The 14,509-nt window shown below is 39.9% G+C and overlaps 1 protein-coding gene and 1 long non-coding RNA gene across 3 annotated transcripts in view; both read right to left on the bottom strand.

Annotated features, from left to right (window-relative positions):
* The window catches only part of LOC110259266 (uncharacterized), a 109,036-nt gene that overhangs the window by 82,236 nt on the left and 12,291 nt on the right, over window positions 1–14,509 (bottom strand). The window lies entirely within an intron of this gene.
* LOC110259268 (olfactory receptor 5AK3-like) lies at window positions 3,469–4,398 on the bottom strand. Its single transcript, XM_021083049.2, has one exon. The coding sequence runs from the start codon at window positions 4,396–4,398 to the stop codon at window positions 3,469–3,471; it is 930 nt and encodes a 309-aa protein (XP_020938708.2).

The following is a 14,509-nucleotide window of genomic DNA, read 5'->3' on the forward strand; positions in this document are numbered from 1 at the left end:
TTTGCAGAAATGTCTGTTCATGTCTTCTGCCCATTTTTCAACTGGGTTGTTTGTTTTTTTGCTGTTGAGATGTATAAATTGTCTGTATATTTTAGAGATTAAGCCCTTGCTGGTTGCATCATTTGAAACTATTTTTTCCTATTCCATGGGTTGTCTTTTTGTTTTATTTTTATGGTTTCCATTGCTGTGCAAAAGCTTGTAAATTTGATTAGGTCCCATCGGCTGGCTTAATTTTGTTTTTATGTCTATTGCCTTGGGAGGGTGACCTGAGAAAACAATTTGGCTTTTTTTTTTTTTTTTTTTGTCTTTTCTAGGGTTGCACCCACGGCATATGGAGGATCCCTGGCTAGAGGTCGAATCGGAGCTGTAGCCGCCGGCCTACATCAGAGCCACAGCAACGCCGGATCCGAGCTGCATGTGCAACCTACACCACAGCTCACAGCATCGCTGGATCCTTAACCCACTGAGCAAGGCCAGGGACCGAACCCACAACCTCATGGTTCCTAGTTGGATTCGTTAACCACTGTGCCATGACGGGAACTCCTGAGAAAACAATTTGTATGGCTGATGCCAGAGGATGTTTTGCCTTTGTTCTCTTCTAGGAGTTGTATTGGGTCTTGACTTATGTTTAAGTTTTTAAGCCATTTTGAGTTTATTTTTGTGCATAGTGTGAGGGTGTGTTTTAGTTTCACTGATTTACATGCAGTGTTCAGTTTTCTCAGCACCACTTGCCAGAGAGATTGTCTTTTCCCCATTTTATATTCTTGCCTCCTTCATCAAAGATTAATTGACCAAAGGTGTCTGGGTTTATTTCTGCATTCTCTATTCTGTTCCATTGGTCTGTATATCTGTTTTGGTACCAATACCACACCGTCTTGATTACTGTAGCTTTGTAATACTGTCTGAAGTCTGGGAGAGTTATGCCTCTTGCTTGTTTTTTCTTTTTCCCCTCAGGATTGCTTTGGCAATTCTGAGTCTTTATAGTTCATTAATAACAAATAATGAATAACAAATGCTGGAGGGGGTGAGGAGAAGAGATACCCTATGTTCACTGCAGCACTATTCACAATAGCCAAGACATGGAAACAACCTAAATATCCATTGATGGATGAATGGATTAAGAAGATGTGGTACATATACACAGTGGAATATTACTCAGCCATAAAAAGGAACAAAATAATGCCATTTGCAGCAACATGGATGGAACTAGAGACTCTCATACTAAGTGAAGTAAGTCAGAAGAAGAAAGACAAATACTATACTATAGCACTTGTACATGGCCCAAATGAACCTATCTACAGAAAAGAAACAAACTTATGCATATGGTGAACAGACTTGTGGTTGCCAAGGGGGAGGGGTGGGAGAGGGAGTGGGATGGACTGGAAGTTCGGGGTTGATAGATGCAAACTGTTGCATTTAGAATGGATAAGCAATCAGATCCTGCTGTATAGCACAGGGAACTGTATCCAATCACTTGTGATGGAACATGATGGAGGATAATGTGAGAAAAAGAACGTATATATGTGTACAATAGGGTCACTTTGCTGTAGAGCAGAAATTGACAGAACATGTAAAGCAATTATGATAAAAATTAAAAAAAAAGCTCTTTCCCACTTCCTCTTACTGAGAGGGCTACAGCTTCTATAGAGTGAGTTGCAGAAGCAAAATAAGCCTAAATTTTAATTATAAGTGTATTTGATTGGTAAGCTTCAATAATACAGAGTTTCTGTAATATGTACTTATTGTCATTAATGATACCAAATAGCTCTTCCATATTTAAAATTCTTTTCTCAACTTGACCTGTCATGAACTAGAAGACGTAAATTAACATTTACTATGACAGTATCATTGCATTCCTTTCGTCTATATATTTCCTGGTTTTTTTCACTTTATGAATATCAAGGAAATATTATTTAATATACAGCTATTTCCATGAATATTTAGGCACAGTCCAATTCCTCTACTCAAGGTATTTACAGCCATTACTTTTAAGAATGCTTGTAAAAGGAGACCTATGAGAATAGCAAAACTTAGGAGTTGTCTGTCTCCAGATACAGTTCAGGGTAGTAAAGGTAAATACCTTTCCTTCCCTCTCAGGAGAGGAGTTGCTAACGATCCAAGTGAAAGTAAAATTTCTCTCTGCAGAGGAAAATATGGGCAGGTCACCAGCAGCCTTCATAAGATCAGAGTTTCCTAATGTTGAGATTTCTCTCCAGAAAAATGCACTCTGCTGTATGGGCTGGTGCCATTTGGATTCTTTGTTTGTGTTACAACCGGATCCATATCACAATGTTTCTGTGCTCATCATTCAGCCCCAAATTTAAAACTTCTGGAAATGTTGAAAAAGGCAGTAATTCTCATCTTGTCTATCTTCTCACTCACAACATCCTATGGTTTAACTGATGAATGAGATTTAAAGAACTAAACACTTGATCTCAGCCTTTTCAAAATAATGTTTTTTAATTTTTAAACATTTTTTTCATTTTTTTGCTGCCCCACAGCATATGGAGTTCTGGACGGGGATCGAACCTGTGACCCAGAGCTCCCAAGATGCTACTGATCCCATTGCACCAAAGTGGGAACTCTAGCCTTTTTGTTAACATGCCTTTCAATAGGATGGGTCTGTGCTTGATTCTGTTTTTTCCTAAGTGAAGCGAACACTCATGTCCAAGCCAAGTATGACTTCTCACGTTTAACCTGGATTCCTCCATCTCTCCACACTATTTGAGACTGGGGGAAATAAGCCATCAATTCTGGGTAAATGAGTCTGCTCTGGAGACAGGATTTTGCACATCTGAAAGAGGGTATCTAGAGGGAGATTCAAATTATATTTAACATACAATTTTACCAAAATAAATTGACATGACCTATATCTGCCTGATTCCTGTGTCAGTTTCCTTGTTGGTTAGAAACCCTGTATAGAAAGGAGGGATATTGTTCCATAACGTCTGAATATGTATGTGGATTCATAAAAGTGTTTTTTCCTCTTTGTTTTCTCTGCATTTCCCCCCAAAAATGGCTCTCTCAACTATTCTCTACAAAATTAAAAGAGCTTAACTATAGAGTCACAGTAAGAGTAATAGTAGAGTCACAGTAAGAGTAATAGCACTTCTTTAGGGAAAACAGAAAAGATTTTTGCCTTTGTGAGTTTTTAATATTACAGTTGTTGCAAGTACTTCACAAAATTTTTTTACACATTTCTTTTTTAAGGGCATGTATTTGAGAACAGATCTCCTCAAAATGTACAAAGGCAGTATCAAAGACCTTTCCAGATGCTTTCTTTTAAGAAGCACATGAATTAGAAACTTATTTAAAAATGTAGTATGTGTTCATTACATTTCAGATCTATTGTTATAATTAAGGAATGTTTTTGTAACTCCCAAATATTTGCCACACCTGTTGTTGAGAAATGAGAGAGAAATTTTGGCTTGCTTGTTGAACATGCTGAGTTAGTAGTTGGTGTCCAAGCTAGAAACACTGCTTTCCAACCCCTTTCAGAGCTTCTCTCACATCTTGGTTTCTCAGGCTATAGATGAGGGGGTTGAACATGGGGATCACAATCCCATAAAACACGGACGCCAGTTTTTCTTGCTCTTGAGACTCTAGGGTGCGGTGGTGCAGATACATGTAGGACAGAGTCCCATAGAAAAGGGTGACTGCTGTCAGGTGGGAGGCACACGTGGAGAAGGCTTTTTTCCTCCCTGCAGCAGAAGAGATCTTCAGGATGGCAGTCAGGATAAATATGTAGGAAAAGATGACGACCGACACAGTGCACGTCAGGTTAAACCCCACAAAGGCTGCTAGAAGCATGATGTTGAAGTAAATACTGGAGCATGAGAGGGCAAGAATTGGGGGTGCATCACAGAAAAAGTGGTTAATTTTATTGGATTTGCAAAAGTTCAGTTGGAAAGTAAAACTTGTGTTTACAGAAGCATTTAGGAAGCCCATGAAGTATGAACCAATTACAAGCTGAATGCAGACTCTCTGGGACATGACTGTTGGATAGCGGAGTGGGTTACAGATGGCCACATAGCGGTCCACCGCCATTGCGGCCAGGATGTAGCAATCACTTGTTGCAAAAGCACCGTAGGTTAGCAACTGCACCATGCAGCCTATGAATGAGATAGAGTGTTCTGTCCCCACAAAGTTTTGCAACATCTTGGGAGTGATAGCAGTAGCATAGCAGAGATCAACAAAAGCCAAGTTTTGGAGGAAAAAGTACATGGGGGTGTGAAGGGAAGCTTCAATCTTGATGAGCAGGATCATGCCAATGTTACCCACCAGGGTGACCACATAGATCCCCAGAAACACTATGAAGAGGACAAGCCAAGACTTGTGTTGACCAGCAAATCCCAGGAGAATGAATTCCGTCCCTTTGGTGCCATTGTTTTGTTCCATGGCTGGTAAAGATTAACTATCAGCTGAAAAGATGCAAAGAAAAAAGAGCAGAGAAATCTAAGACCACTGTGATCCTTTAATTCTGGCGTTGGAAATGGTATCATCTTTAATTTCATAGCAGGGTAAGAGAATAATTTCCATGACATAATTAACTTAGATTTTTGAAGTCTAAACCTTGATACCTGACTTAGATATTTTCATCTAGAGTTTGAGCATGTTGTCGTGGTCCAGTATTGGTTTCTCACGGTGCAGAGTGATTGATATTTCTTCTCATTTCCTTCTTCCTTAGTAATAACTCTTTTCTGCCATGATGTTCTCATGAAATTGTAGCATTCTTTGTGGAAGTGTTTATCAAAGTATTGATAGTAAAGTATCATTCTCTTTTAAAAATTTCAGTTTTGTCTCTTTTTGGAAAAGCAATAAAGAAATTCTCAGCATTGTCAAAATTTTGTGATCGTTTAAAAGCTCAATCTCACTTTTGGTAGTTAAGCGCATCATAGAGTGGAAACAGAGAGTCCAAGGACTAATGCTGGTCCCTGGGTCACACACTGAGTAGCACTGCTCTATGGTGTCCATTTGTCATAATTTATTCATGTGCTTTCCTAGTGATGGATAGTAGGTTATCTACAACTTGTCTCCACTACAAATAACTCAGGGTGAAATTTTCTAGGGAGTAGTCCTACGAACAAAATTGTTGAGTCTGGAGGTATGCACACATTTAACTTGAAAGAGTTTTTCTAGATCACTTTCCGTAATGGATTAGCTAGTATACGCTCCTAGCATTTGTGCATGGGGGCTCCCGTGTCCTCACCTCCTAGTGAACATTGGTATTTTCCTAATATTTTTTTGTCCAGGAAAATAGATGCAAAGTGTAGTCTTGATTTCTTTCATTTTCCCCCCTTTAATTACAAGTAAATTTGATCACAGTCTAATGTTCTTTTTAGAATTTTGGGTTTCTATTATTCTGTAAATTGCCTATTTATGTTTTTTTGCAAATTTCCTATTGAGTTGATTTTAGATGTTCAAGTGAGACTTGAATTTCTGGTCGGTTTTTGACTTAAAATTTTTCCTTACATTCTATCTATCATCTATTAATTTTGCCTGTGCTATCCTTTATGGAACAGAAATCTTTAAATGTAAAATAATAGTTCTTATTTTGTGCCTTGTTTTTTATTCTTTTGAAAAATAAATTTCATCCCCTATTTAATTTCCTTAATATAGTAAAAAGTAATAAGAAAACTTTTTTTTTCACTTTAGGTTGCTGGCATATGGTATTTGTGGCACCATAATATTTTGCATCATATATATAATTTGATAAATGTCATTTGTGTTTTCTCAATTTCTTTAAAAAAAGTAGGCAAGGAGGATAGAGTGATAGTAGTCACTGTGTGTCTCTCTGTGTGTACGCAAAAAATTTAAATACTTTAAAAATCATTAAGTGATTTTACTTTTTATTCTAAATTTACACACAGACACTAGACCCAGTTATGTTACAGGAAATTTCTACCTAACATTTCTGGAACAACTAATTCTAATATTAAACAATTTTTTCCTGTAAATCGCAAAAGAAAACATTCCACAACTCATTTTGTACAGCTAATGCAACCCTGACACCCAATTAAGGATAGTTTGAGAAAAGAATATCAGAGCAATTTAATGTGTGAAAACAGATGCAACAGCCTTTAATAAATACACACTCAATAATCAAACCCATCCATTCATGAACAAATGACTGCTATGGTTTTAAAGAGGCTTTAGTAAATAGCTATTCTCTTCTTTTCTCTGTGTATGGACAAGTTGAAAAATAAAAGAAGTGTATAGATGGAGACCATTGTGTCACCTTCAGACACCTGTAGGAAGACTTTCTTAGTCAGGTTACTTGTGCCCAGTGAACACCCTGAGTAGACAAGCTTATCCACCCAGTGTTGGTGGCAGTGACTGGGGCACGCCTTTTGCATGTTGTGAGGAAGCACCTCTGAGATGCAGGGAGACAAGGGCTTCAGCATGCTGGCTGCTTCTGAGGATAAGGGTGGAGCAGAGCATGCTAGGTGGTTCCTAGCACCAATCAGATATGTCACTGCACCCTCCTAGGAAGTGAGTGAATAGAATGGGAACAGGATGGCCATGATTCCACAACATGAGCTCCTTTTGCAGGACAGAAACATTAGAGGCAGGGAAAAAGTATTTTCCCATCAGCGGTCAAGAGAAAGTTGACTCAAGATGGTATTTCCTCTCATTCTAATTTATAAGTTCAATGTAATTTCAATGAAATGCTTGAGGAAACGGCACAGGTACTTGCACAAACTTACAAAATTTATATGGAAAAGAGCTAAAAAAAGCTAGGAGAATTTGAAGGGAAAAATGTTGGGAGCTTGTCCTATCAGATATCAGAACTTATTATAAAGCAGTAATAATAAAGACAGGTGGTACCAGTCTGAGGGCAGACAAATCAATGGAACTGACAAGAAGATATCATAAGCAGGCCCACAAGTCTTTAGAAGCTTGATGTATGAAAACAGTAGTATGTGAATCGGTACAAAAGGCCCCACGAACCGTGGTGCTATAAATGCTTACGCATATGAATAAAGTATACTGTAATTCTACTTTTCATTTTATCAGTTCCAAATGGGATAAAGATTTACACTGAAAACCTGTGAGGGTAAAATACAGCAAAGTATCTATGACTTAGATATGCAGTAAGAAATTTACATAAGACATATAAAACATAAAACTTGTGTTTATGTGTTTCATGTAAACATAAAACACTGAAAATTTGCCTATATCTAAAGTAAAAATACCAACATCATAAAAAAGAAAATCCCAGATACTGACTAAAAATTTACTTAGGTAACCTTGTTTGAAACACATATAAGTGTCAAAGGATTAGTATCCAGTATATTTAAGTAATTTTTATAAATTGCCCCATGGGAAACATTCACAAAAGGTATAATCAGGATAATTATAGAAGGAGAGACTTAAATGGTTAATAGAAATATGGATATACAAATAACTCATTAGTATTCAGATAACTGTATGTTGATATTGCATTGAATATAATTTTACACTCCTCAGGCTAAAATGAAGTTTATGTGACAATGTGGACTCGTATTTCTGGTCATTAAGGTAAATTAGAATAGTAACACTGGGGACCAGTTTGGGAACATTAATAAATTAAATATATGCCTCTCTTTGGTCCAGCATTTCCATTATAGGTATGTATTCTAGATAAACTTAGGACCACATAAAGAAGGATGCACAGACACACACATACAGAAGAATGTTCATCATAATCCTGAATGTTGAAAATAAATAAGAACTATTAATAAATCAATGAGAATTCAGTATACTGATGCTACACATTCATGTGGACCAACTTCTCAAATGGAATGCTGAGTAACAAGCAAGTCGCAGAACTCAGATGACAAGTACATGAAAGGTTGCCACCTTATTTTATTTTGAATTTTTTATTACAGTACAGTTGATTTACAGGGTTGTGTCAATTTCTGCTGTACAGCACAATGACCCAAATATATATATATATATATATACATATATATATTATAATTTTTCTCATATTATCTTACATCATGGTCTATCCCAAGAGATTGGATATAGTTCCCTGTGCTATACAGCAGGACCTCATTGCTTATCCATTCTCAATGTAACAGTTTGCATCTACTAACCCCAAACTCCCAGTCCACCTGACCCCCCGCCCCCCTTGGCAACCACAATCTGAGTCTCCATGTCTGTGTCTGTTTCTGTTTTGTAGATGGGTTTCTTTGTACCGTATGTTAGATTCCACATATAAGTGCTATCAAAGATACCTTATTTTAAATATATTTTAATACACTTTAAATGTTTCCTCACAAAGTAAAAAACCACGTGCCCACACATCAGCAGAGGGCTCCTTACTCTGATGTCAGTAACACCAGGAAGAGCTGCAGAGCCATAGATGGTCACTGTGGGATAAGAAGGTGCTTTACTGGTGGGGAGCATAGCAAAGCAAACCCATGGTTGATATGGACCATCAGGGTCTTTCAACTATCTTGAGAAATAAACAGAGTGGGATAGCTTTTGTAGTGCAAGAATAAGGGCCAATTCTCTTCTTTCAACATTTAGTCAGGGCTAAAGGTGAATAAGTATGTGGAAGTTGCCTCCTCAGGTAAATTTACCTTGAAAAAGATTAAATGCAACCCTTTCAGGGAGACTTCTTTCCAATGGGTGAAGGCATTTGTCAGAGGAACTTAGCACTAGTTCTGAGTCCATTTAAACTAGAATCTTGATGAGTTAATGACATTTGCTGTGTTAATTTAAGCATTTTGAATTCAAATAAAATGTCTCATGTGATATTTTTTAGGAGCTATGTAAAAACCAGCACAAGGCTGAAACACACACAAACACAAGACAAGAACCTGAGGGTTTTTTTTTTTATTATTATTTTTAGTGTCTCACCTGCAGCATATAGAGGTTCCCAGGCTAGGGGTCAAATCAGAGCTGTAGCTGCCAGCCTACACCACAACCAGAGCAATGCCAGATCCGAGCTGCACCTGCGACCTACACCACAGCCAGAGCAATGCCAGATCCGAGCTGCGCCTGCAACCTACACCACACCTCACAGCAACACTGGATCCTTAACCCACTGAGTGAGGCCAGGGAAGGAAACTGCATCCTCATGGATATTAGTCAGGTTGGTAATAAGCCGCTGAGTCACTAGTGGACTCCCAAAGCCAGATACTTTAATCCACTGAGCTGGCCAGGGATCAAACCCTCCACTACACAGTGATACAAGCTGCTGTAGTTGGATTCTTAACCCACTGCAGGAACTTCCAGAGAGAAAGTCTTTGAACTTTTAAACTTTATCACCTTTTCATTGTAAAAGAACTTTAACTTTTAAGTTTTTTAAGAACTTAAGGATGAAGGAAGGAAGAAGAAAGGAAAGAAGGAAGAGGAAGGGAAAAGTTTTAAGAAGGAACAGGAAGGGAAAGCAGTCACGTCTGCCTTGTAATGATGTGACTTAAAGTGACATGATTGATGTAAACTCCCCAGCACAGAGGCAGCACTGAAAGGGCACTCAAATCGGGTCATGAGGACACATGCACATACCACACTAAAGCCTTCTGCTGCTCACTGCTCCCCACTCCTTCAGTTAATCATTCAATCGTGTGCTCATTCATATCCTCCTCAGACAACACGCAGCCCAGTTCGGTTCCTCACTCCATTTCCACTGCGTCACCAGGGATGAAGGGATTACTCCTGGTCTCGGGGTGAAACTTTCGTTCTGACCCCTGTGCTCCACTGTTACCAGCACACACTGGGATGATAACATGGCTGCTTTGGGAAACAGGCTTTGCTTTCTCTTACTTACACCCGAGCTGCTCCCAGATTTTCTTTCTGCACCTGGCACAGGATGATTGGCCACCAGGCTCTCTGTGTGTTTCCTCCTACCTGGGGAGTTTAAAGCTGGAGCCTAAGGGATAGATCCCTGCTCCCTTGAGAGCCTGAGCTTTGAGGGGCTGTGATGGAGTCGGAATAAGCAAGGTTCAGTAGTTATTTTCAGCTAAAGAGCATTTAAGCTTTCTCTAGAGAAGGTGTGTTTCATCATGCTATTGTCATTAGGGATGTTTTGCGGGTGTGTGTGTGTGTTGCTTTGCTGTAGAACAATGCCTTTAGAAATTTTTATTGTTATGCATCAGGTTGAATATAAAATTTGTGTTCGGTTCTAGAAAACTGACCTTTCACCACAACAAGCAAAACATAGGGCTATCTGGAAAAAAGAAATCCAAAGCTAATCTAAATTTAAGTCCATAATCCCTGATATGAGAAATTGAGTTACTATTATTTGATTAACTTTTTATATTACCACTTTGACTATTTTGATTTGAAGGAAAAATTGACTCTCGATCCCTTCTTTCTTTTTTTTCTAACAATGTTTATATTTTAAAAATATAAATGTTTACATTTTAAAAATCAGCCCTGGAGAGTTCCTGTTATGGCACAGCAGAAAAGAATCCAACTAGCATCCATGAGGATACAGGTTCAATCACTGGCCTTGCTCAGTGGGTGTGGGGCCCATTTCTGCTGTGAGCTGTGGCATAGGTTGCAGAGGTCGCTCGTATCCCTCGTTGCTACGGCTATGGCGTAGGCCAGCAGCTGTAGCTCTGCTTTGACTCCTAGCCTGGGAACCTCCATATGCCGCTGGTGTGGCCCTAAAAAGCAAAGCAAAAAAAAAAAATCAGCCCTGGTTAAAGACACCCTGTCTCCTATTGGTACTTTACACCTTCACCATATTTCAGGTAAGCATTGTGATGTGAGAGATTTTGAGTAGTGTTTGGCCATGAGGCTTCTAGTATTAAACCTTTCGTTAATGAGAGGAGAAAGCTAGAGTCAGTGAGCCTGTCGCTTCTTGTCTGAAGGAGGGTTATTGCCAAAGTCTGGGGAACTGACATTCCATATTCCTCACTGCATGATCAAGTGGAATGTGTGTGGAATGCGGTCTCCTGAGAGTAGAAGAAAATCCAACTTCCCTTCGGCTGGGACTTTCACAAAACCAGAGCCTTCGTTTTCCTTTACAGCAGCAGTTTGGAAGTCAAGGCTCACATTTTGTGACTTGCTTAGTCTCCCCCACATGCTGGTTGTCTCTCAGTCTAGCGTGTCAGCCATAGTGCTAGGCATCGCCTTCCCTTTCAGAGCAGAAAAGGCATCCTGGACGGTAGGTAGAGTGATAGCCACACACACACTCCTGGTCACAACGACAAAAGCTCCCCTGGGTCCAGCAGACTTCTACTTAGATCCCGCTGGCTAGACCTGTGTTACGTGGAGTAGCAGCAACCTGTGTGTCCTGCACCACATCTCGGCTACTTGATTTCAGCACAGCTGTGGTGGACAGCTCTGCCTGTGCCACTAGTGGCAGGTTTCCCACAGTATCTCTCTGCTTCACTGACTTAGGAATATCTCGCAAACTGTGGAAGACAGTGGAAGACCATCAAGCAATGGGAGGGGGAACTGAATAGATGTCCTAAGCTCTTGTCCTTCACAGGGACAGCTGTGCAGGACATTCTATACAGTTTACCACAGTGCCCTGTGGGGAGCCAATTCCAGTTCCCAGCCTGTCAGCCTGATAACTTATTCCCTCTTGCTCGCTTTTGTCCTTCTATAGCTCATTCTTCCTGCCTTCTCTATGCTGCCTGGAATAATTCTCTTCCAAAAGTTTGGGTAAACTGAATAGGATGAGGGGACTGTTCCCCTAGGCTGATGTCAGTTCAGGCAGCAGACAAAAGCTCCAGGGTCCTCGGAGCCATTTTCAGCTGTAGCTGGCTACAAATGAGGCATTTTCCACAATCACCTTCAGGTCTGATAATTCACCAGAATCACTCTAGGTTATGGACTGAATGTTTGTGTCCTCCCCAAGTTCATCTCTTGAAAGCCTAACACCAACCCCCACCCTCCTCACATGATGGTATTAGGAGCTGGGGCCTTAGGGTTGTAATTAAGTCACAAGGGTACAACCCTCAGGAATGGGAGTCCTGCCCTAAAAGAGACCCCAGAGACCCATTTTTTTAGCCCTATGAGGGCACAAGGAGAGGCTTGCTACTTGCAACCCAGAATGGGGCTCCCACCAGACTCCAACCATGCTGGCACCCTGTCCCAGACTTCTAGTCTTCAGAACTGTGAAAAATACATTTCTATTGTTTAGTATACTATAATAGAGCCTTCACTGACTAACACATCTGGAAAGCACTATTTGTACAATTACATGTTTATTATAGCCAAAGGATACACATTACAATCAGCCAAAGGGAGATACATAAAGGGACAGCCCTGTGAAGGTTCCAAACTTGAGTTTCTCTCATCTTCAGGGGTTCATCACCCTCCTCGGTATCAATGTGTGGCCATATGCACGGAGTGTGGCCATCCTGGGAAGCTCACCTGAGCCTCTGGTGCCCACTGTTTCTCTGGGGTCCTGTGTCATGGCTCAGGTGGATAATCTTTAGTTATCAACCACTCTTGGAGGCTCAGGGTTATACCTTTAGCCCCCAGTTCCTCTGGAGGTTGGAAATTTAGGTTCATACCCTAAATTCCCAATCATAAAACATGCTGTTAGACTGTTTAGTGGCCAAAGCCTCCAGGCAAAGACACTGCTATTAGGAAGGGCATTGTAGGGGCTTAGAGATCAACTTTCAGCGGCTGAAGGCAAAGGCCAGATCTTCATTTAGGTAGGTGAATTCTTCAATACATCCCCCTCCCACACACATACATCACCCTACCCAAGGCCCTATCTCAGGAATGTAGACTAAGATACATCATTCCAGCTACAGTGGACACCGAGAAGTCGAGTCCCGATTTATCTGACAGCATCACCTTCCACATAACACTGGGTTCCTTTCAGGAAGAAATAAGAGGATAACGGACAGGGGACAGAAAAACAAGTATACTTTGCCGCAGCTAATGAATACACATAAGGGATGGTGAATAGATTCTTTGTCTTAAGATTCTGTAGGTGTTCTCTTTTCCATGTCCTTCTTGTTCAAAACTTTTATGTGTGAAACCATGTTTTCTTCCACCTTGGCCTAGACTAACACAATTTTTAAATAAGAGCTGTCGTTGCTATTCCTTGACTTACAATTTTGGTTGGAAATTGAGCCTCAATCATAATGTCTTATGGACAATTGCCAGACCCTTAAAGCCCTCATAATATGGGATGCTACAAGAACCGTCAGCTGTGTGGTGCTGTAGACAGCACGTAGAGACTATAATGCACATTCTGTCTCACGGCATTGACCACGGTTGGGTTCTTTGTGCATTCTCTGCTTATTCTTTTAGGAAGCATTTCATGAGTACCTAACATATTCCTGAATTATTAGGTACTAGTGTTACAGTAATGATCAAACTACATATTAACACTATGTTTGGAGATTAAATTTGTGTTTTTCGTGGATACACATTTGGCAGTATAAATAATATCCAGGCAGGAATATGGTGCATAGGTTACAAAAATGGCCACAAATTCTTTCCAGGTGATGTTGCAGATCCTTTCATTAAGTGGTGGAATCAGTTACTCCACCTCTTTGAATCTGGGCTGGCCATATGATTTGCTATGGCCAATGTGATATCAGCAAATGCAGCAGAACACTCGCCATGGTTACTTCTGGCACTCAGCATCAGTAATTTACGCCCAAGCAGGAAGGACTTAATCCTTACTGATTTTAAAGCTTCTTTTACTTTCTCATTGGCAGTAGATAAGGAAGTCTGACATGGAATCGTAATGGCACAAAATACAAATGCTTCTCCCTACTCTTGAGAGTTGGTAAACCTGGGCTGTAAGTTCATGTGAGTCAGATACCCAAAGAACACAATGAAAGCTGTCAGGAGCAAGACATCTGTGGAGGAAGGCAAGGTCTTTTTCTTCTCTGCTAGCAGAGTGCAAGGTGAGGTTGATGAAAGACAGGTATGTACAGGAAATGATGATCAACACAGTTTAAAATGAAATTAACTACAGGATAGATTAAAGGATATTTTCCTTGAGTGTATTTTTTAACTGAGTTTTTATGGCGATGATAATAGATTCTTGTGCCGTTTTAAAACAAATATGGACAGATCCTTTTTACAGTTTGCCCAGAGTCCTCCTGTGATAGAGTAAAATTTCTGAAGGAATTTCATATCCTAATACCTGGAAAATATGAATCTGTTAGGCTATGTGGCAAAAAGGAAAGAAGGTTGCAGATGGAATTAAGGTTGCTAAGCAGGTCATCTTGAGATGGAGAGACCATTCTGGATTTTTCAGAAGTCCTTAAAATTGGAAGAGGGATGCAGAAAATTGAGAGTCAGAGAGAATTTTGAAGATACTGTGATGCAGGTTTTGAAGATGGAGACAATAGGCTGTAAGTAAAGGAATAAGGTGGCTTCTACAAGCTGAAATAATCAAGGAGGTAGACTTTTCTATAACTTTCAAAAATGAACACAGCCCTGCTGATACCTTCATTTAGAGACTCATTTTGAACTGGTAACATCCAGAACTGCAAGATAATATACGTGTGTTGTTTTAAGCCACTAAATTTGTGGTAATTCCATAGAGCAGCAATGGAAAGCTACCACACTCCTAATGGCATCATTG

This window comes from Sus scrofa, chromosome 2 (assembly GCF_054392235.1).
Source record: "Sus scrofa isolate SSC_HxYL_T2T_F1_AM1 chromosome 2, Sscrofa_HxYL_maternal_Yorkshire_Landrace_v2.0, whole genome shotgun sequence".
NCBI lineage: Eukaryota > Metazoa > Chordata > Mammalia > Artiodactyla > Suidae > Sus > Sus scrofa.

Bases quoted from the DNA above. Each gene is read 5' to 3' on its own strand.
- LOC110259268 (XM_021083049.2), bottom strand. From the start codon at position 4,398: ATGGAACAAAACAATGGCACCAAAGGGACGGAATTCATTCTCCTGGGA.